The following is a 23,770-nucleotide window of genomic DNA, read 5'->3' as shown; positions in this document are numbered from 1 at the left end:
GACTATAAACAGATGAGGTTACATGCTGGCCAGGTCTCGGTGACGCTGGAGCACTGGAGTTTGGTATGAGTAAGACAGGCAGTTGCCCAGAACAGTGGGGGACTAAAAAGCAAAGCAAGGTCAAAAGCCAGGGGACCCACCAAACCCCATATTTTGCTTAACTGAAGGGTGCAGTGCTGAGGTGTTTTAAAGTTGTCCCTGTGTTTTCTGAGGTCACATTTTAGGCAGAAATACCTTTTTTGAAGCACTCCATGGACCACATAAGTTTTTATCCTCACTTTCTTGAAGGTTTTAAAAGCTTTTGGAGCAATCCAAATGTTCTGTCTACTCATACATTAATTTCCTATTCTTGCAAAGACAGGGTAAAGGCAGTGACCTTGTCTCTTAAGCTTTTACTTGCTATATATTATAAGATATTTGTGGTGTTCCACATATTTGTTCCTTGCAACTGTAAATAAGGGTTCAGAGCAGCAGTTCTGAGGATTCCTTAATTAACAATAGCCTGTGAACCCAGGAGACTGGACTCAATGACCCAGGAGCTACTTTCAGGCCTGTATTCCTATATCTAGCACAGACATATTTTGGGAAGCTTAAAAAACCAACAAATTATTTACATTTGGAAGTGTTGAATTAATACACTTGCATTAAAAAATGCCAAAACAAAACATTTCACTATTCCTGAAGCTATTTTTAAATTTTTCATTCTGCATTATGATTTCAACCTTTTTTTTACTAATTTAAAATGATTTTTTTTTTAATATTGCAATTTTCTATAGGAGAGAAATTTCAGTATCCACTCAGATTTATTATCTTAGTTTTGTATTTAAAAGAAAGATTAAAGAAAAAGAGATTTTAAACATAACTTTATATCCTTATTTAGTCTCATCAAATTTTGTACCAAACTACAAACTTAGTTAGAAGGATTTTCCCCTTGCAGTTCAAGAATATAATAGAACAAACTCTCACTCTCCTAGTCAGTGCAAGTCCTCCTGTATGTGTCTATAGGCTTCTCAGGCCTCATCTACAGAGTTTTTTCAAGAAAAGTGGAGTTTTTTTGACAGAAAGTTGCATGTATTACATTCATAATATTCTGTTACGGTGATGAAATCCCAACCTTCTGTTTGTTAAGTAGCACCACCTCCCTGACCAATGTAAATCCTCTACTGCCACTGTGTGGACAATCCTTCATTTCTATTGAACATATCACTCCTTCAGCAGCAGTCCCACAGTGCCTCATGTGGATCTTATCATCAGTTCATTCCTTATCTGGCAGACAATGTTCTTTAGTTCAATCTGATATCTTTTATTAAACCAACTCAAATAGTTGGAAAAATTCTACTTAACAAGATTTTGGGCACAAACACCCTTCATCAGGCTGAGGAAGCATCTTCAGATGGCCTGTACGCTTCCTGGATGGAGTGGCAAAGCAGCCAGAAACCAGCATGTATGCAAGAAGGTCAGTCAGTTAAAATGTAAAGTTAGGTACTTAATGGGGGGGAGGGGTGGGGTGAATGTATCTGTAGTCAAAGGATGAGACACAGGAGGGTGGGGGGGGAAGGGAATGAGAATAGCTGGTAAAAAGCGGAGGGTTTACCTGGGGAGTCAGATATTAGGCAGGTTATAATGAGTCATGAAACCAATGTCTATATTTAGTCCATGATTTTTTTATATCTAATAGACAGATGAACTGAAGTTCATAGGCTCATCTGTGAAAGGTATTTTATAAATTTCCTTTGAGGATTAGAACTGAGAGATTGGAGAGAGAGTGGTTTTCTTGTGAGGAATGTGCCCTGACAGGTAACTGGGTATTCTTGCCTTTGATAGATTTTTGGTGTGCATTCATTCTGGTGTGCAGTTGTTGTCTGGTTTCTCCTACATATTTTCCATCAGGGCATTTGGTGCACTGGATGAGCTATATTACATATCTGGAAGTGCCGGTGTAAGATCCAGGAATGTTGACGGTTCTGTTGCTGGGTGTAGTAATCACGGGGGAGGTGGAGATGTGTTGGCAGGTTTTACATTTCTTGTCCTGGCATGATCTGGATCCATTCAGTGTGCTTTGGGCTGTAGGAAGTTTGCTTCTGGTGATAGGGCTGGCAAGGTTCAGAGCATGTTTAAAGGATAGGATGGGTGGTCCTGGGAAGATATCTTTAAGAATTGGGTCTCCTTCTAGTATGGGCTGCAATTTTTTGAGGATTTTGTGTATAGGTTCCATGGAAGGATGATATGTCATAACCAATAGTTTGCATTTCATGGAGGTTTTTCTTCTATACTGCATCAATTCTTGATATTGTATCTGGGTGGCTCTTTCAAAAGTGTGGTCTATCTTTCTGGAGGAGTGTCCTTGTTGAGTGAAGGCCCTTTTGAGACTTGTGAGGTGATGATCACAAGTGTCCTCCTCAACACAAAGTCGGTGGTATTGGAGGGCTTAGCTGCTTTCTTGGTGTATTTAGGGTGATTGCTGGTTCTCCACAGATATTAGGGCTGTGTGAAACAGCACCATTCCAATTTGACTTGTTTCTACAATTCAACGAAACAGTGTTTTGTTTCGAGTTTCATTTCATTTCGAAAGCACTGTTCCATTTAGTTTCATCAAAACTGTTTTCCTGTTTCAACACTGTTTCAATGTTTCACCCATAGATTATTATGGGGAAACATAAAATGCAGCACACAGGCAGATTAGGGGCTTGTCTGTACCCCCAGGAGGGCTGCAGGGGCTGTGCTGGAGTCCTCCCAGGGGTGCAGGCCCTCAACCTGCCTGCCAGATAAGAGAAACTGGTGCTGCCACCTGGGACCAGCACCAGGAAGATCGCTTCTGGCATCGGTCCCAGGTGGCAGCACCTACTTCTCTCATCCGGCAGGCAGACTGGGGGCTCACCCACAGCCCCAGGAGGGCTGTGGGGACTGTGCAAGAGTCTCCCGGGGGTGGGCCCTCAATCTGCCTGCCAGATGACAGACCAGTACTGGGCACAGCCTGTACTTTGGGGAGCCCTGGAGAGCTGGGCAGAGTGGCCGCGGTGACTCTGTGCCACCACTGATGCCAGCTTTACATCTGGCTACTTGCTACTGCCCACCACCACTACCACCGCAACCAATGGTGGTGGTGGCAGCAGTTTCTTTGCAACCAGGGTGGGCAGGGGCAGGTGCCCACATGAGCTGATTTGCCCCGGCCCTGTACCAGGGCTGGCTTGAAGAGGGTGCGGGGCCCAGGGCAGATCAGCTCATATGAGGACTCTCCCCCACCCTGATTCTGTGTGTCATGAATCCAAAAAAGCCACCACCACTGATGGCATTGGCAGGTTCGAGGTAGTGAGCAGCCAGATGTGAAGTCGGCAGCAGAAAGTCACCATGGCCACTCCACCCAGCTCCCCAGCAGCCCCCAAAGTGTGGGGCCTGGGGCAGTCACCCTGATTCACCACACCCCAGGGATGGTTCTATCTGCCACTGGCCCCAGGCAGCAGCACCTGGTTCCTATCAGCCAGCAGGCAGATCTGGGGCCTGCTGCCACCCCTGGAAGGGCTGCAGGGGCTGTGCCAGAGTCCTCCCAGGGGTGTGTGCCCCAATCTGCCTTCCAGGTGACAGGATCCAGGTGCTGCTGCCTGGGTCCAGTGGGAAACAGGGCCATCCCTGGGGTGGGGCAAATTGAGGCAGGTAGCGTCAATCTTCCCGGTGCTGGGTGCAGGCTGTGCCCAGCTCTGGTCTGTCATCTGGCAGGAGGATCGGGGGCCCACACCCCCAGGAGGACTCAGGGCAGCCCCTGCAGCCCTCCTGGAGGTGTAGGCAAGCCCCTGATCTGCCTGCTGAATGAGAGAGTGGGTGCTGCCGCCTGGGACTGGTAGCAGCAGCAATCTTCCCAGCATTGGTCCCAGGCAGCAGCGCTCAACTTCTCTCATATGGCAGGCAGATCAGGGGCCTGCACCCCTGGGAGGACTCCAACACAGCTCCCACAGCCCTCCCAGGGGTGCAGGCAAGCCCCCAATCTCCTTGCTGCATGACAGGAGGTGGGTGCTGCTGGCTGGGACTGGCACTGAAGCCAGTAAGCCTAGCTTCAAAACTTGAAATGTTTCAAAACTTTTGACGTGTTTTGAGTTCCCTTGTTTCATTTTGAAACTGTTTCAAAGGCTTTTTTTCATTTTGATTTCACTGTTTCAAGCTGGAAAAGTATTGAAACAGCTTCAAAATGTTGGGTGAAATTTCGCACAGCCCTAGCAGATATGTATGTTGATCCATGGGTTTTCTGTACATGGTAATCTGTATTGTACCATTCTACATAGTGACCATCGTATCTCTATAAAGTGAATGTCCAGGAACAGCACACACACCAACTGCAGGTGCTTCCTCAGCCTGATGAAGGGTTTTTCAACCCAAAAGCTGGCATCCCAGGCAGCTAAGCTGAGCTCACCTGGAGCTTCACTACTCCACTGCAACCAGCAAGCCCCAGGCCTGTCTAAGATGTTACGGGTCTCAGCTTTCCCCAGCCAGGACTGTGCATGCATGTGGTGGCTGAGGGTTATAAGGAACCTCCTACCTGCCTTTCACCAAAGAGGTCCTCGGTCCTGGCATTTCTTGGGGGCTGCCATGCAGCCAGCAGTTCCACCAGGCCTCCCAACCCTGGCAAGGTGCAGTTTTAGTGATCATGTCCAGGGCCTGGGGTCTTCTCTTTCCCCATAGCCCCTGCCCATCCTCCAAGTTCATCCTGGCACAGGAGCTCAGCAGGGACATATTCTTCCCCTGGTGACTGGTGATACAGTGAGTGCCCCCTCCAGCTCTGAGAATGGGGCACTAAATGGTTTTGAAACCCAAGGGTAAAAAAGAAGAAGAAAGTGTGGACATAGTGAGAAGGGTGAAACTCACTCCATCTGCATGTGGAGCTTAGGGAGCCCTAGGAACGAGAGTTCACCTTCAGGAACACCAGCTGCTCCACCAAACCAGGATCCAAGTAGGTGTGGTGGGGTGTCACTACATCACCAGCAATGCTGAACACACTCTCGTTTGGAACACTGGTCAGTGGACAGGAGAGGTGTTTCCAGGCAGCTGTGGCCAGATCCAGCCACATCTGACTGCAGCTTGTCCAGTAGGCCAAGGGGTCGCACAGCAGCAGCAACATGTCCTCAGCGAGCTAGGCAGCCACCAAGGCCTGAGCACTACCTGCCTGATGGTGGGGTCTGGTGCCTCTGGACCCCACCATGGAAGCCATGCCCTTGGCCCATATTGGCAGTGCCTGTGGTGGAGGAGGAGACTGGCTGGTGGATGGCATGCTGGTATGGCACAGTGGATCCCCATCTTCCATGTCCCCCCACCTGTGCCCTTCTGCCTCCCTCACTCTATTCACCAGCACTTCTGTCCAGTCATCCAGGATTTTGCTGCCGCAGATATTCCCCTTCGATGCCAATGAAGTTGGCATCATGGACCACCTTGACCATATTGGCCCCATTTTCAGTGACCATGAACCCATGGGTGAGCTCACCCTGCCCAATGAGCCCCCCCTGTACCAAATGGTTCATGGCCCCCATGATCTCCGTTGCCATGTGGGACTCATCCATCACCTCGGCTTGAAGGAGAGCCCACTGACGGCCTGACTGGTTGCACCAGTGCCCTCTGAGGGAGAGGTAGGCGTGATCTCCACCCCAGCTGCTCCAGATGTCCAAGGTAAAGTTCAAGGCCACCTGCAGACCTGCTTTATGCATCTCTTCCCTCAAGTACTCCCTGAATGCCTCATACAGGGAGGGCACCACCATCCTGCTGAAGGTGGTGTGCAAGGGCACTTGGTATGATGGGGCCACAAGCGCCATATCTCCTATTGACTCTTCTGGGGCCTAGCCCAATGAACTATATTGTAAATCATGAGTCTTTTGGCTTTTGATTAATATCTGTACTCTCTATGACTAAGTACAAATAGTGCTGCTTAAAAGTATGTTTATGGAGTTCCTGTTTTCCTGTGCTAAAACAGTTTCAAAAAGGCAAAATACATCATTTCTGAGTGACCTTAAGTCTCTGGGCACCCTATGCAAATTGCTATAGCTATGTTAATTTAAAGGTCAGTTTTTTCAAATTTGTTCCTCACTTCCATGTGCTCAGGGACAGCAGGGTCTGACAGTAATGAGGGAGGAAGGGGCTGCAGGGGGAAGAAGTTTGGGGTGGGGGTGGGGGCAGAGAGCAAAGGTCCATAACATTTCCTCCATAAGGCTTCATGAGCCAGGGCTTTAGGAAGTAGGCAGCATCCACTATTATAAGTGGGGGAACAGCAAGACCATGGATCACTGTCTCAGGAACTCCAGGTGCATAGTGTCCTTTCTCAACAAGGCCAGGCAGGGGAGAGTTTCTGAACACGTGCACATCATGAGCACTGCCAGCCCACCCAGTAAAAATGTTCATGAACAAGCCTCAGTGGTCCACCACAGCTTGCAGAATCATGGAGGCAAATCCTTTCCTGTTTGTCAAAAACCTCCCCCGCCCCAAAGGGGAATGCACTGGGATGTGAGTGCTGTCTAAAGCCCCCACAGAGTTAGAGAAACCCATGGCATTGAAGCCATTTATGACTTCCTAAAGAGTCCCTAGACAAATAAAGTTGTTTGCAGTGATGTCCTGCAGCAGCTGGCATACCTCGTGAGTCACCACCCAAGCCGTGCAGGGAGCCATGCCGTACTGGGTCACAACGTAGTGAAAGCTGAATGGGGTAGCCAGTTTCATGATAGCCCTTGCCACCCTCTTGTCTGGCAGCATGGCCTGACACATGTTAGTGTCCTGCCTCTCAATTTGTGGCCCCAGCATTGAGACAATATGATAAAACAACTCCCTGCTCATTCAGAACATCTCCAGCCACTGCTGATCATTCCAAGTGCTCAGCACGATTCACTCCCACCAGTCTGAGCTGTTCTCACGGGGCCAGATCATGCAGATGCTGCTCCTGAGGTTTCTCAACAAAGCCCAGTCAGCTTCCACTTCTTTGCATGCCTCTTGGTTTTCCCACTCCTCAGAATATCTCCATTTTCTTTTTTGTGAGGTGCCTGTAGCTGTGTCCTCGTGTAAAGCTTGCAGAAATGCTAACAATGCATATGCTATCATTGTTATCCAGCTGTGCTACATGTCTTGTATTATTTGAAGGCCAGTAGTAGTTCAATCAGCAGCACTGTCACCTCCTCCTCCTCCTCCTCCTGCTCACCCATGTCCTCCAGATTCTCTTTGTCAGAGGAGTATTAACTGCATTATTCTCGATTCTTCATTTCCCATTCCTCATGCATTTTGTCCTGAATCTCCATTTTGCACCTCTCTGCCATCAGCCGCTTCTCAGATCTCACCTGTTTCTAAAATCACTACCATCCCCTCACCAAGTGGGGGGCGGGGGGGGCAGGTTATGGTCTGGAGCTCTGTCTAGCTGCATTCAATAGATAACTACTGCATTTTCAACAAGTAACCCCGGGGTGCTAGGCGTTTGCAGAATCTTTGTTTGGTCTTTGATGTTCTGATGCACCAAGTCTTTGTTCAAGACAACTGTAATCAAGCTTGCAAACATTTAATTCTGTAATGGGACAGATAAGATTTTGCCATAGTCCTCTCCTGCTAATGTAGGATCAGCCAAAATGGGCCGCTATCAGCTGAGTACTTTTGTGAGGTCAGCAAAAACTGTTGCAGCAATAAAAAAATGGTCTTCATTGTCAGACATGGGAAAGACAGGCAAAAACACAAGTTAAGCAGGTGTGATCGATTTTTGCAACATTAAGCAGCCATCCCAATGGACAATGGCCTTATTTAGCCCATGCTCAAGCCCATTGTTAGACCCCGACTCCATGTGGTGCCCAACGACTAGGGAAACCACAATCCAATTGCTTGGGATACAGTTGCTCAGGGAGCAAACAGGGAGCAAACACCAGCACACATTGCTAGCCAACAGCTTTTTCAAAACGGAGACAGCTCCGGGAGAGCTCCCAAAAAAGATAAACCAGGGAGCAGCAGTGAACATTAGTTTTTTCCACATTTATACACCTTGGTTCATATTCATCAGCATTTACTCCACCTTGGTCTCTCCTTTGTTCTACCCATATTCCCTCCTATTTCAAGCTCCACCTCTGTTTACTGTTTGTTTGATTAGCATGGAATTGCCTGTGTATTTCACGTATTTACATCTTTTTGCTATGAGTGCACGTCTAAGACCTTGACTCCATTTCTTTGGTCACTGGGAAGACTTTGACCAAAACCTGGAAGCTTCTGGAGGCCTCTTCACCAATCACCATTCACCTTTTCGCATATGTTTATCTCAGATTCTGTTACCAGTTACATGTTGTCTTTCACATTCCAGTCTGTTTTTCAGTCCCAAGTTGCACCATCTTCCACATTCCTAATACTTCACCTCATTCGCAGTACACAGGCTTACACAGACTCGCTTGAAAATGGTTGACACAGTTAAGATGGTTACTTAGCATAAGCAAATGGCTGGCTTAGCATACACATTCATAAGAAAAATCTGCTTTATCTCCTAATGATACATAATGAGCTCTATATATCTTACAACAATACTATATGGTTAGAAAAAATACTTGCCTAAGTATTTATAAATAACACAATGTTATTTTTAATATATCATTCTGCCTTGTGGTTAGCACCTTTGCTGGCCACAGGCTAAAGCCTTCATTCAGCTAGAAATCCAGTGCTCCCCAAGATCCAAATATTGTCACCCCAACACCCATCACCATGTCTTTGTTGATAAATGGGATGCTTCATTACCTTTGGGTGCTGTGAGACACAGGTGATGACTTCACAATCTTTGGAATTTTCCAAAATCCTCATGCAAGGATGGCATGTGTATAAAGCCAGCCCCCAAATTTCACCAGTGACCTTTCATGAGTCACTTGCTGTTGGCCATGAACTGCTTAACCATTTTCTCAGAAAGCCAAGGCCAGCAGTATGGAGATGATGGAGCAGGAAGATGATACCTTCAATGCCCATGGACCAACTGGACCCGGGAAGAACTGCAGGACTTAATCGACATTTTGTCAGAGCAAAAGATTATAGACCAGCTGGAAAGTAGGAGAAATAAGCCTGTTTATGTAGCCATTGCAAAAGCAATGCAGGCACAATCATGATTGGACCCAGGTCCAGTGCAACATCAAGGTCCTGAGATATGCATTTTACCATGCCAAAGATGAGAACTCTCATTCTGGGGCAGGGCGCACAATTGCTCTTTTCTACAACCAGCTGTTGGAAATTCTCTCCAAGGTTGCAGGTGACAATCTTGGTATGCAGTCTTTTGGGACTGGGGTTGTGGAGGAGGAAAGCACACTGACAGAGGCAGCACCTCCTGAGCATGAAACTGTGAGTAAGTCACAGGGGTACGAAGACTGCTCCATGATCCTGGATGATGGAAATTGCCAACAAGAACAGAGGTACACCTTGAATTTGTTCCCAGTGTCCTCCTCCCTCCCCCCCCCCCAATTCCATGGACTAGCACAGATGATGAGTTGGAGGAGGAGGAACAGGAAGAAATAGATGCAATTTCTCTTCTCAACAACATGCAATCATCATTTTCTGTTCCTGAGACCAAAGAAGATGCATGACCGGTGACTTGTAAGTATCTTGTAACGTACTTATTGCCACGCAGGCACTGCTCAGGTTTGTGTCGGTTGGGTTTGTGGGGCTGCGGAGGTGGGGAAAGAAATTCATGTGTCACTGGAGGTAGGTCACCATGCTCTTTCAGTGGTGGTGGATGAAAAGTATATGCCATTCTCTTTGGGGACTGGATATCTCGTAATGTAACAGACACCAAACTAATTTTTTTCTTTAATTGTTTAAAGCTGGCATGGGCAGTGGCAGCCATGGATCTGGTTCTGAGATGTGCTCTTGTAAGTTTTGGGCAGTATGAATTGTTCGCCACTCTTGCAGGGTTTTTTCTGTGCCTGCAGGCATTTTCTCCACTGCAGGGTGGGGTGTCGGGATGTGGAGTTTCCTCCTCTTGGGGGAAGGAAATGTCATGAAACCAGGAAGACATTTTTCATTTGTTTACCAGCTACTACACCTGATGGCAGCTGGTAACGTGCCTCCGAACCTCAGACCCCAGCTCGCACTACAGCAGAGCATTTAAGGGATATGAGCCCCAGGCAGCAACTCTCCTGAGAAAGCTTGATGGAAGCTTTGGTGTAGTCATCACAAGCCAGACTGTCAGGCACAGAAGCCTGGCAGGATGAACTCTGGGAGTCGAAGCATTTTGATGTGATCTGGGACAACACACTTGCGGACAACACACTTGCCATCTGCAAAAAGGTGATAGACCACATGGGGCAGTTGGTAGACATGGCCACAGAGTCCCATGTTGATTATCAGAGGTCACAGGACTTGATAAGTGATGTCCTGAAGAAATTGTCAAAGCACCTCTTTAAAAAGCAGGTGCCACCCCAGAAAGGGAAAAGTAGCTCCGCTCAGTTTGCATTTGTCCAGGAGGTAGCCAGGAGCATTACAACTGAGCCTGTTCCCCCAAATGCAGTGGAGTCAGGGGAGGGTTGTACAACTGCCAGCAGAGCCAGGTGGCCACCACCATGGTTCAGGAAGCCAGGGCCAGTTCAGGGTGATGGTGGAGTGAAGGCAAAGAAGCCCAAGTAACCAACTGCTTACAATATTGTGTTCCTTACAATAAAATCTCATGTTATCCTGGCTTTCTGCATCTGGCTCCATATCTTTGAAGGGCTGGCAGAATCCTCCCTCACACTGCTGGGTGGGGAAGGGGGATTTAGTTCTTTCTTTTTTTTGTTTCATTTCTTTTTTTGTTTTTCTGCCTGCCACTTTTCTTGGGTGCTTGCTGCCTGGGCCGTTGCCCGGGGGGGGGGGGAGGGGGGGGGGCGGGAGGGACTGGCAATCTCTCATGCACAGGTATGCAGCGGGGCTGCCTGGGTGGGTCATCCCTCACAAGTCTGGCTGGCCTTCTGGCCTGAACACCAGAAGTTTGACAAGGCAGCAGCCACTCTGCAAAGTCAATTGGGAGCCCAGGTTGTTTCTGATTTGACCTCCCACAGTTTGCAGAAGGGGACCATCTTAACATTCCCATCAAGTGTAAGTGGTGGAAAAAATTAATTAAGGAGTCTATGTGCAATAGGCGTGCAGAAGGTAGGATTCTGAATGACAGCCAGCATGGCTTCATTGTGGGCAGGTCTTGTCTTACCGACTTCATCTCCTTTTACGATCAGGTGATTCACCACCTGGATAAGAGAGAGGAGATTGCCATTATATACCTTGACTTCCAAAAAGCTTTCAATCTTGTCTCCCATGATGTTCTCAAGAAAATTGGAAGACTGTGGGTTTAATGGTGAGACAGTCAGGTGGGTAGGAAACTGGCTGAGGGGTAGGACCCAGAGAGTTCTAACAAACAGATCTGTGTCATCTTGGTGGGAAGTTGCCAGAGGTGTCCCTCAGGGGTCGGTGCTTGGTCCAGTGCTATTCAACATCTTCATCAATGATTTGAATGTGGAGGGTGAAGAGCTCACTGGCCAAGTTTGCAAATGATACCAAGTTATGGGGAAGCATGGCCACGCTTGGAGATAGGCTGCAGATACAGGTGGACTTAGACAGGCTTGCAAGTTGGGCGGATTGGAACCAGATGAAGTTCAATGTTGAGAAATGTGAAGTGCTCCACCTGGGGATGAACAATCCCCTTCACACCTACAGGCCTAGAAATGCCAACCTGACCAGCACTATGAATGAAAGGGACCTGGGGGTAATAATAGACCACAGTATGAACATGACCCGGCAGTGCAACGCTGTAGCCAACAGGGCTAACAATACCCTGGCATGCATCAATCGATGCATCGCCAGCAAAACCAAAGAAGTGATTTTCCCACTCTACACAGCATTGGTGAGACCACAGTCGGACTACTGCTTCCAGTTCTTGGCCCCACACTTTACCAAGGATGTGGTAAAGTTTGAGAGAGTCCACAGAAGGGCCCCCTGTATGATCAGAGACTTGAGCGGCACGCCATATGAGGAAGGCTGAGGGATCTGGGACTCTTCAGCCTGAAAAAAGAAGGCTTAGAGGGGAGTTGGTAGCAGCTTACCACTACATCAGATGTGTACATCATGGGCTCGATGAGCAACTGTTCCCCAGGGCACCCTTAGGGAAAACCAGGAGTAATGACAACAAACTCCTGGAAGACCATTTCAGGTTCGACATTAGGAAAAACTGCTTCACAACTAGGGTGTCCAGACTGTGGAATAAGCTCCTTCCAGAGGTGGCACAATCACCTACCCTGGAGATCTTCAAGAGGAGAATGGACGGTCACCTTGCTGGGGTCACCTGACCCCAGTTATCTTTCCTGATTGGTGCAGGAGACTGGATCCGATGATCTTCCGAGGTCCCTTTCAGCCTTACAATCTATGAATCTATGAATCTAAGTAGTGTGCCACCCCTCACAAGCCCTGCTTGCATTTTGTCAAGACAGAAACATTTTGCAAAGGCACCCACAGATGCTCATGCCTGCCCAGTCTTTTCTGCCTACACAGGGGGTTGGCTGGGTCACCCCTCACAAGCCTGGCTTGTACACAAGCATTTTGCAAAGCCATAAACTTTGCAAAGGCACTTTTCATGCCTTCTTTTCATGCTCTTTTCCAGCCCGGCACCAGACTGTCTGTTTTTTATTTTACACCAAAATGAGGCTGGGGGGAGGTGGGGTTCCTGCCTCACTCAAGGCCTATAAATTGGGGGAGCAGTGGTTGGGGTATGCATTCGCTGTATTGACGAGAGAGCTTTGAAGCGAAAGAGAGATAGCAGCACACCAGAGACAGAAGGAATCAGGCCAGTGGGGAGAGTTCCTCCTGGGGGGGACTGGAATGCGAACCCAGCATTCAAGAAGACTGCAGGCTGCTGAAGTGGGTGCAGTAAAGCTTTGAGTTCTGGATGAGCACAGCTTTGTAACATGAGACTTGAAAGAGGACATTGCAATTTGCTCCACAAGTGGCACCTTTACACATTGGTAATTTTGCACTTGTCTGTGCCCTGAGGGTGGGGGGATACATTGTTTACTTCAACTGTCTTGTAAATCGGGTTGGTAAAGTTTTTTTGTCGTGAAGAAAGGTACACAAGGTGCACAGAAGGCACTGTATGTTGGTTTTCCAATACAAATTCCTATGCTCTTTCTATGCTCCCTCCCTCTGATTTTTAGCTCCCATTCCTAGCTGCACACTGCTCCCAATGGTGGTGACAACAGGCAGAAGAGAAGAGCAAGAGAAGAGCAAGAGGAAAAAGAGGAAGATCCTGACACCATTTCCTTCAGCGTTCAATTATTATACTGTTATATATTATAGTGTATTATACTTACATTAGACTTATATTATATAGACTTATATATAGACTTTTATTATATAGCCTCTGTATATAATATAGACTTGTATTATATAGACTTATAATCAGTACAGTATACTTATAGTATATATTATACTATTATATATTATAGTATTATTATAATATTAACAATCATAACGTATAATAACAATACTCTGGGCACCGTCTTGTCTTACTAATGTTTGGACTCCTTTGTAGCTTGTGGAGCACATCCATCTGTGGTCTGGTTTTAATCACCACTTGGCTACTAATGGCACTTCCCACCCCCTCCCCCCTGCCTCAAGTTTGCAATTTGGATTGCTCGTACAGTTCTTAAGTGCAAGGGTAACTAACTAACATTTCAATTTCAATTGCCATCAAGGGACACCAAGCCTGCTACTGAGTGAGCCTCCCTTGAGGGCATCAAATTTATTGTTACTTAGAAAATGAAAAATCTGTCAATCAAAAATTTGTGAAGCACAATCTGTGAATCAAACCTATCTATACAATACCCACACAACTATACAATACCTATATATTTATACAATACCTACACACTATCTATTGCATAGATAGGCACTACACATCTCATTTCTTCAACAGGTTCAGGATCCACTTTCTTTCCTGCACTGCTAATTTCTTCATCTTTGTCGTGTTTCAGGGAAAAAAAGAGCTGCCCTGCTTTTTATCTCTTGGTGTGATGCTTGTTTTGCATGCCAGAGTGAGAGCAGCACCCTTTGCCTTGTTTCTCCAAGACACTGATACCTCCACGCTTTGTGATACCAAAGCAACCTCAGCAGGTTGTTTAATTGTTTGAAAACATACCAACAGACATGCATACATACATACATACATACATTCATACATACATGCATGCACACTCATGCTACATACATGTTTCACCACTTGACTACCAACAGCACTCAGCACGTCTCAGCAAATGAGCAAGCCCTCCACATTGTAAGATTTGCTCAAATGCATGAGAAATCATATCCTAGCTCCCCCACTCACTGCATGGTGGGCCTTCCAACCCTCCCTAATCTATTGTGATTTTCCAATAAAAATAACTGGCCACAAACCCTTCATTTTAATCTATTGTGATTTTCCAATGAAAATAACATTTGAGTTTATTGTGACAGCAAGGACCAATTGTGCTTGGTGTCAGGGTCATGGCCTAGGCCTGGGCCTGCCTGCTTATTAGAATTCAGGTGAGGGAGGTTCCACCTTTTCTCATATACATACATGCATGAATAATGAATAACATTGCAATGTATTGTGATTCACCAATGGGAATAGCATTTCAGTTTATTGTGACTGACCAGTTGAAAAATCTGTGAATTTGTACTTGCTCCTGCTTGGTCTTGGGGCCAGGGCCTGGGCCTGCCTACATATTACAGCTCAGGTGAGGCAGGTCCCACCTTTTCTCATATACATACATGCATGAATAGCATTCAACTTATTGTGATTTACCAATCAAAAACAATCTGTCAGGTTTCAGGGCCAGGGTGTGGACCTGTGTGAATAACATTTCAAATTATTGTGATTTACCAATGGAAAATAGCATTGCAATTTAATGTGATTCACCAATCTGAATAGCATTTCAATTGATTTAAGCTATTTTTGCTGCACTTGCAAAAGTATTCACTGGATACTGTCATTTAATGAAAATTTTATTGACTTGGTCGCATCCCCTTCCCCCAGTTGCTTGGCATCCCTGTGCCCAGGGTAGAAGCACCCCACCCTGCTTTATTCTTTGTCTCTGCCCTGCAGGGTTGGGTAGGTGGAGTCTTGGTTCTCACTGTGAATTAACTGAAATGCACTGTGAATGGACTGAGAATTTTCACACTGACTCATGGTTTTACTAATGAAAAGGAAAATAAAAGGGTCAAAACATTCAAGGATTGTTCTGTAAAAGAGAATGAATCATCTCACTCCTGTCTTTTGTGAAACTATTTGCAAAGCCTGAACACTGAGGAGCTTTTTGCAAAGCAGCACCAGGGTCAGGTGGATGGGTGAGTGGCTGGATGGCTGGGTGTTGCCTTTGTGGTGTTGAGGTGGATTAATATTCATTGGGTACTATGGATCCCACCCAGTGAGGACCCCAAGAACACTGCTCCATCTACACTGGATGTCGGAGGCAGGGGGGGGATACACATGTGGAGGAGCGATGTAAATGCCCCCAAGCAAAGGATCCCCACACTGAGGTGGGGGACAGGGCATGGTCATCACATTGTCTCCCAACCCACCCACCCAGAAACTGCACGGACTGGCATGCATGCCAATCTGCCTATGAAAGAAAACATGCCACATGTATAGATGCAAATGCACATCTTTATTGCAAAAATGTGGTGCACTTACATGATTTTTTTATCAAACAAGAAATAATTTTTAAAAGATTTAAATAGTAAATAAAGAAAATAAAAAAAAATAGGAAAATAGACAAAAAGTAGAAAAAAAAATCAGGATTTTCTCCCCAGCACCTATACAACAGTGTTTATTTTCAGTACCTATACACCTATAAACCTATACAATACCTATACACTATCTATACAATAACTATGCACTACTTAACAAACTTGCTTCTACAGGTGGGTGGATTCTGGTTGCCCTTTTTCTTACTGTTCCTTCTTGATTTCTGATCTGTAAAGTCTTCAGGGAGAGGAAGAAAGAAAAAGGGTACAAGGTTTTGGACCACAGTCGTACTGGGTTAACTGGGGAATACAGTCACTTCGATACATCCAAAGCAGGCCTAGAAACAAGCAGGGACAGTATTGTTCACCCTCAAATTTGTAATATTGTGGTTAAGTTCTTCTAGACATTCTTGTGGACCCAGTCAAACTCTCCTACCCTGGCTCACTCTCTGTCCCTGTAGATCAGGATCCCATCTTGCAATGTAAACATGGTTCTCATGAAGGTGTCTCATGACTTTGGAGTCAGAAGATGAACATGATTGCCATGGAGACAAAAGATGCATTCCCAGAAATAGCTGGGCATTTCTCAGGTGGTGGGCAAACCATAACAGGGGATGAATTAGGACATCTTAGTGAATCTATCACCACTAGGGTCAAGGTATGGTTTCAGGAGTGGGAAAGGCTGGTGATGAAATCTAGGCATAGTGTAGCCTAAGGCCAAGAAAGAGTGGGTAGGAGTTGCAGGCACCCAAAGGGCTTGGCTTGATTGGTCTTGGTATTGGAGCAAGTTTCATAGGAATTGATGTATGATGTAATGTCCAAATGCATCTTTAGCCACCACAAATTGCAAGTAAGTAATCTCTCCATCTTAACATTGCCAAAATGATATGTCACTAGGGTGCCTTGGTCAAGTTTGAGCATTTCTAAAATACATAGTTATGTCCCAATGTCAGAGGATGCCTGCTTCAAGTAAAAATACCTGGTCAAGTTGGAGCCCTGAATTCAGCAAGGTTGAAAAGCCTATCTGGGCTTTTTCAATATCTCTTCTCTGAAGAATGAAAATAAATATTGTAATACAGGTATTGGGCATTATTTCCCTTTCCAAAGGCATAGAAGAATTTTGGACTTCATTGGTGCTTAAGCCTAAACATGGAGAAACCATAAGACTTTGCTTAATACTGTAGCATGGGAAATTTGTGACTGAGTCCAAGGAATCTTATCAGAGAAGGGTTCAGGAGGTGTGGGCTGCTATTTGTTTGTTTCTTTGTTTGGTTTGGTAGCTGGTCATTTAGTTTGGTTTTGGGTTAGTGTGACACTAAAAGAACATTTGCCTATGGAGGGAGATAGATTTACTGTTTATCATCACAGTATTCTAGCACCTTGCTAACATTAGTGCCTTCATAACCCAAGAATACCCTCATGAGAAATATTATTTTAATTTCGCTCTGGAGAAACTAAGGCCCAGAGGAAACCAAGGAGCAGAAGGTCTAGTTCTGCCTGTTGCCCACCTCCCATCCATGCACACACATTTGTGCCTGTGCAAAGCTGACTGTAATCTTTTTCCACTTAGTACTCTAAAGGCATATCTACACAGGACGTGTCAATGGGCCTTAACCCAATTTACAGCTCAGTAAAGACACACTTCTACACATGCAGTAGTGTAGTAAAAATGGTTAATTGTGACTAAATTTGATACCTGCAAATGCAGATATCAAATTTAGTCATGATTAGTTAATGTGCAGTGACACATGTGTAGATGCAACCCAGCACTAACTTTAATGCTGGGTCTGCCCTGCCACTAGGGGGACCAGACTGAGCCCAGCCCCAGAGCTCCTGGCTGGGACCATCACCTGGACAAGGGCTGGGCTGCTCTCTGGCAGCCCTAGCTGCAGGCTGTAAAAGCCTGAAGCCATTTTGTGCCTTGGGGCACACTGCACAGAAGCCTGGTGGCTCCTGTGCAATCTGCAGGGCCACAGCAGGCCTCGTGAGCCCCCCTGGCATGAACACAGGCTGCCTCTGCCTGGCCTGTCCCCTCTCCAGAGCTGCTGCTTGACCACAGATGAGCATTGCAAAGGGCTGCAGCTTGCTGCATTCTGGTGCTGTTCCCCCCACCCCCCAGCAGGGTCTCCTATCTTTGCAGGTACTGTGATGAAGTGCCTTTGCTGTGTGGCACCCAGTCCCTGGCCATGCCCCTGCATTGGGCACTGCTAGCAGGTGTCTCAGGCTGGTATCACAGAGACCGCCACGCAGGGGCCCAGAGAGTCAGCAAGGAGCGTATCATGTTCTCACCATCCCCCCGATCAAGCCCTGACCTCATGTTCTCACCCTCATGTGCATGTCCATGCCAACCACCCAAGCCCCAAACTGGACCCAGAGGAGGTTGGCAACCTTGTGGTGTTCTGGGGAGGTACCAAAGTGCTGTGGCAGTTTGCGTGGAGTGGGCACTCGAATGCCCACATTTATGAGGCCCTGTTGGATGGCATGCAGGAGTGAGGGCACTCTCTGTCGGCACAGTGGTGCCGCATTACAAGACCTTGCAGGCACAGTGCATGGCTGTGACTGACATAGGCAGATTAAGACACAGGCCAGCTGGGCCCAGGCCCAGAGGCCCTGCTTGCAGCTTTCTCCTCATCAGCAGGAAAGTGAAAGCTGGGGTTTTAAACTCTATGCTGTTTTTGTCTCCACACTGGTGGGCAGCAAGCAGCAGGGCTGCTGGGGCCCCTCAGCCAATCAGCAGCATGGAGACAAAAACAGTGTCAAGTTTAAAACCAGGCCCAGTGGGGATGTGGGCTCTGAGTCACTGCCACCCAGCGCTGGAGCCAGAAGGATGCGCTGGCTGCATCCCTGCACCATCAGGGTGTCCTGCTCCAGTAGCTGGTAGCAGTGGCAGAAGAGCAGGAGGTGTGAGAGCAGTCCTGTCAGGAGAAGGACATCACCCAGGAGACCACCTGGGATGAGGCGCAGGACCAGGCACAGCAGGAGCAGTGGGCACAGATGGACGGCCTGGAGCAGGAGCATGTTGAGCTGCTCCAGCAGCAGGTGGCCCTCCAGGCCCAGGCAGTGGAGTCCGAGGACACCAACCACTGGATACTGGACACCCTCCTGGACCTGGTGGTCACACCACCACTGCCCAGCCCCACCCATGGCCCTGCAGGGCCCCTGGGTCCCACCCACCACCATGCAACAGGCCCTGTCCTGGGCCTGGGTGGAGGTCCTCCAGCACCTCCTGCCCACCACAGCCCCTGGCCCAGACCCTGCCCCAGGCCTGCTGCCACCCACCTGAGCCTGGACCCACCGCTTCTCCTTGTGCCACACACCTAAGGACATGGATATACCTCACAGGGACACTGGGGCTGCACTGAGGCAGCAGAGGGGGAGCCGTCTGCCCCCAGGAAGTGCCATCCCAGGTGACTGCAGCATAAGGCCACCACCTGCTGGGGCTGCCACAACCCCTGGATGCATGAAGGAATGGCCCAAGGGTGGGGTGCTTGACACCTGGCCCTGGGTTCTGCACCCTAGGCCACAGCACCCCATGGCCCCCACTCTGGGACATAAAAACAGAGACATTGCAAATAGTTTTGATGTTGAAAGGAGGTATTTTATTGTTGATAGATGGGGAGAAAGCAGGGAAGGAGCTGAGTTTGTTGGGGAGGGAGGGTGGAGGGATGAGGGTGGGTGTTGTTAGGGAAGTAAAAGGGTTTTTTGTTTCGAACGTGTGTGTTCTGCAAGTGGTGCTGCCTCCATGGTACTCCGCATGGGGCCAACCCCACATACTCCCACCAAAGTAGCCCACACCATGCTCCCTCCCACGCCTGCTGACCTGGGCCCTGCCCAGGATGCACAACTTCCAGTAGGGCTGTGCCCAGTGCTGCTCGTCTCCCTTCACTTCCAGCAGGAGCTGCCTGGCTGAAGCTTGCCCCCACTCACCTGCCTGGAGCAAATCACCCAGCCAGCTACAGCTGCACTGGCAACAGCCCTGTTGGAAGCTGCATGTGGTGGCTGGAGCCTGGCATGACAGGGTTGTTCTGTTCCCCTCGCTTCCAGCTATGATTCTTCCTCCGGCTCCTGCTGTGCCACTCTAGGTGGGGGGAGTGGGGGGAAGTTGAAGCTGGGTGGGCAGTTCCTGCTGGAGGTGAGGAAAGCAGAATAGCACCCAGCTGGCTGAAGCTGCCTGAGGAACAGCCCAGGCAGAAGATGTACGCTGGCTGGGGCTGGGGCTGGGGCTGGGACCGGGACCGGGACCGGGGCTGGGACCAGGCCAACGGGCATGGGCAGGAGTGCCATGGGGTGCCCCAGGTGGGGCTTGTTTCCATGCAGAGAACCTCAGGGGCAGCTGCCAACTGCACAATAGGGGGTCACAGCTCTATGCCACTGCCACTGTGGAGGGGCACAACTCCCCACCACTGCCCTTGCTGCAGCTGGGAGTTGGGTCCAGTCAAGCTGCAGCCCCATGCCCTGTTGTTGGCACAGAAATTGCAGTGCTGTCACCACCCCCACTGCTGCTGGGCCTTGGCCTCAGCCCCATGCCCTGGACCCCACTGTCAGCGCAGAAATCTGGGGGAAGGGAGACATGTGCCCCCTCCCCCAAGGCTCCCCTGACATGTTGCCAATGCACAGACCCCCCCACCCCCACAGGGCAGGGAGCAGATTGCAGCTCAGCCTGGAACCCCAGCCCTGATCTGTCATGGCCCCATGATCCCAGCCTCACCTGCATTTCCTGCTCCTGAACACTGCTCCCAACCTGCCCAAAGACCCATGGGGAATTTTAGTGAGTTGTGCGAGGTGGAAGGGGAACTGCTGTTGCAGCATGTGACAGCTCATCAAAACTCCCTATGTGACCCTTGGGACAAAATAAGTGTCCACACTTGAATTATGACCACTCATCTCTCCTTCCTTGCTTTTGTGGGTCTAGACAAATGGGAGGCAGGCACTGAAAATTGCAGTCTTGTGATAGAAAGGGAAGAATGAATCTGATGGGGAATGTGTAAAGAGGGCTAAATGAGCTGTTGAGGGGGTTTGAAGTCAGATTATTTTCAACTTAATAGGACCATTGAATATATATAAATGAATCTCCATCCCATCCAATTTCTCTCTATGACATCCTCTTCCCGACCCCTCTTTCATTTTTGTGACCACCCCATTTCTACTGCCCAACAAAACACTATCCAACACATTAAAATTGTTGCTGTGGAAACAGTAACATACAGGAAGCCTATCCTATTTCTATCTGTGTTGAGGCATCAGGCCCTTCCCCTATCCTCTGTTCTACCTAGTGAGATTCAGCTATCTTACTTTGTGCAGATCTCAGCATAGTGGGATACTAGGTGCTGCTGTAATATAAATAACAATAACAGTTAATGTTATTCACTGAGCCTGATAGAGGTGCAGTCCCTAAAAGCAACTTGTTCATACCAACTCTGTGAACCATCTGGCAGCAGATTCTAGCTTGTCTTCATTCTAAAGTGGAAACACAAAAAAAAACACTCCTATTTGAAACAGACTTTATTGAAGTCATGAGCAGATGGAAAGCAGTGAACAAAATCATTTCTGCTCTTCCACTTTCTGCTTGTCCTTAGTACCAGAAGCAACAATGGCAAAAAACAATGCTGGGAAGAAAATACGAATATAAACAGCAGCTTTAGGGATGGGGTTGGCCATAAACACTTCCTGCTTCTTTCTGCTCACTGTGCACAGAACTTCTTCTGCAACTTCCATGGGGTGCACACCATATGCCAGCTTTCTGAAAAAGACTGCAAATGAAACAAGAGGAGTAAGACAGTGATGCAGCATGGAGTCAGGAAGAAGAGTAGGTACACTGAGAAGACATTTGCAGTGATGGGGCAACAGGTGGACCATCTGTAAAATTAGTGCTGAGAAACATTGCAACCTGCCAGAAGCAAGGAAGCCCCCCTCCCACTCCACACAAGTGTCCTGCCTCTTTCCCTTCATCTGTACTTCATTTTAAAACTAAAACCCCATCTACTTTCCTTTCTTGCCCTCTTGCCTTCCACCACAAAATCTTTGTGTGGCTTGGAAAGTCTACAGAGACTCCAAACACTGAACAAGCCTTCAACACTCTTAAGAACCTGAAGAAATTCCCAGACAAGACAGAATAGAACACAGGTACCCAGGTCTATTGACGCTTCTTTCCACCTTAAGGAAAATTACACTGATGGCTACAGAATTTTAAAAAATAAAGGAAAACCCCCGCAGTGACCAGGAGACTGGCAGTGAACTTAAAGTATCCAGGAAATACATTGTGGCCACATACTACCTGCTGAACATGCACTCCCACCTCAGGAAATAAAGATACCCAAGCAATGTTTGGTCTGGTTTCTATTCTAGACATGAAAGGCTTGGTTCTCATGCCTGTTGCACAAGGTGTAGTATCATTTGAATTCTGTGAAGTCAGTGGAGTTATTCCTGATTTTAAAATAAAGATTAGGATCATGTCATAGAATTTTTTTGCCTGGTATGGAATATAATTTTTTATATACCATATTGTTAGTAGCAACATGTAGCCTTTCCCCACTGCCAAAGTAGTTTCCAGGTGCCTGTCACTTTAAAGGCATCCCTATGGTGTCAGGTGCAGCAGTAATAGTCAGACTCAGCACATATTTTCACAGGAAGTTAGGCCTCTAAAAGTTTAGAAAGGATTTGCAATCAGTGGGCACTGGAAAGCTGCATTCTTTTAAAACTTTCACTAGCAGTCAGATCCAAACTGACTTTGTAGGTAGGTGCCTCCAGTTAGGTATTGAAATATCTAAAATTTAGGTGCCTTAGTCCAGGAAGGTAACACAAATTGATGGGGTTAAATACCTAGGGCACCTATACATGTGCCCAATGCCTGCTCCTACACATTCTAATTAGAATATATCAGAGCAGACTTGACTAATCAAGTATGCTGGAGCACTCTAATTAAAACACTCCAACAGCCTTGGTGTCATGTGTATTGAGTGTCTCCATGTTTCAAAATGGCAGTGGGGGCACTTTAACTAAAGTTTGTCAAATGAGTTAATGTACCCCTGCCGCCATTTTGAAGAGCAGGAAAGCTGGTCCAATTAAAATACTGTCCCCCACACACACTCCTCAGTATATGTAAAGATGCCCCTAGGCTCCTTACACAGTGTGGGGAAACCTAGACACCTCCCCAGGGCAATCTAGAATTCCTGCTCTACCTTAGATGGAGAGCTTTTAGTTGTAGATGAGCTGGACTAGATTCCAGCTGAAGTCTTATAAGAAAATGTTATATTGTGCCCTAGAAGTACCCTGAAGAAGATAGTTCCCTAACAAATATTGATACACCTTGAAAAATGGGCTGCAGTCTGGAAAATTCAATTTATTTAATCAAATTCTGACAGTTATGGCACACTGGGAGAGTCCGGCCCTCTCTGATCAACAGCAAGATTTCCTCCACATTGGAGGTGTCTACACGAGATGCTACTGCACAGTGGTTACTGAGCATTTATTTAGTCCTTGTATAATCAAGTACTAAATAAAAGTGCAGTAACTGGAGTTACTGTGCAGTAGTGCCAGCAAATGGCTTTTTAGTGATGCTACTCCACAGTAGCTTAACAATACTGTGTAGTTGAGTATTAACACAGCTTGTGCTGTGACACGCTACTATGCCATATTATTCAACTACTGCTCAGTTAGCGTCTTGTGTAGACACACCCACCTTATGAAATTTCCTTTAAGAATGCCCTATAATACATGTCCTCTCCCCAGCTGACTCCTGATGGTGAAGTTCCCATTAACAATACAAACAATCCAAATACAACATTAAAGCTAAAACTAATGCATCATTTAAATTAAATTATAAACCACATTTTGGTATATAATTTCCACAAATAATTCTGAGATCTCATGCTAATTTACATATATTTTCACACAAATGGATAATTAACTTAGTTTGTAAGCTCAGCACTGAGGCCCAAAGCAGACTGCTATCTTTTCAAGAGCAGTTTGGACAGCCACTTGGCTGGGATGGTTTAGTCAGGGATGATCCTGCCTTTATTAGGGAACTGGACTAGGTGACCTTGTGCAGTCCCTTCCAGCCTTA

At 47.2% G+C, this 23,770-nt stretch overlaps 1 protein-coding gene and 1 long non-coding RNA gene across 2 annotated transcripts in view; one reads left to right on the top strand and one right to left on the bottom strand.

Moving 5' to 3' along the window:
* Window positions 1–1,201: 1,201 nt before the first annotated feature.
* Window positions 1,202–23,770, top strand: part of LOC132252132 (uncharacterized) — a 38,291-nt gene continuing 15,722 nt past the window's right edge. The window contains exon 1 of the long non-coding RNA XR_009463913.1: window positions 1,202–1,456. This is a non-coding gene — a long non-coding RNA (uncharacterized LOC132252132). The remainder of the gene's footprint in view (window positions 1,457–23,770) is intronic.
* DHRS7C (dehydrogenase/reductase 7C) overlaps window positions 21,206–23,770 on the bottom strand; it is a 43,752-nt gene continuing 41,187 nt past the window's right edge. Inside the window, exon 7 of the mRNA XM_006275553.3 lies at window positions 21,206–21,458. Coding sequence (XP_006275615.1) covers window positions 21,250–21,458 — 209 coding nt within the window. The 3' untranslated portion in view covers window positions 21,206–21,249. The remainder of the gene's footprint in view (window positions 21,459–23,770) is intronic.

Source organism: Alligator mississippiensis, chromosome 8 (genome assembly GCF_030867095.1).
Source record: "Alligator mississippiensis isolate rAllMis1 chromosome 8, rAllMis1, whole genome shotgun sequence".
NCBI classification, from domain to species: domain Eukaryota; kingdom Metazoa; phylum Chordata; order Crocodylia; family Alligatoridae; genus Alligator; species Alligator mississippiensis.
The sequence above is the reverse complement of the archived record's forward strand: the minus strand, read 5'-3'. Positions and strand labels throughout refer to the sequence as shown.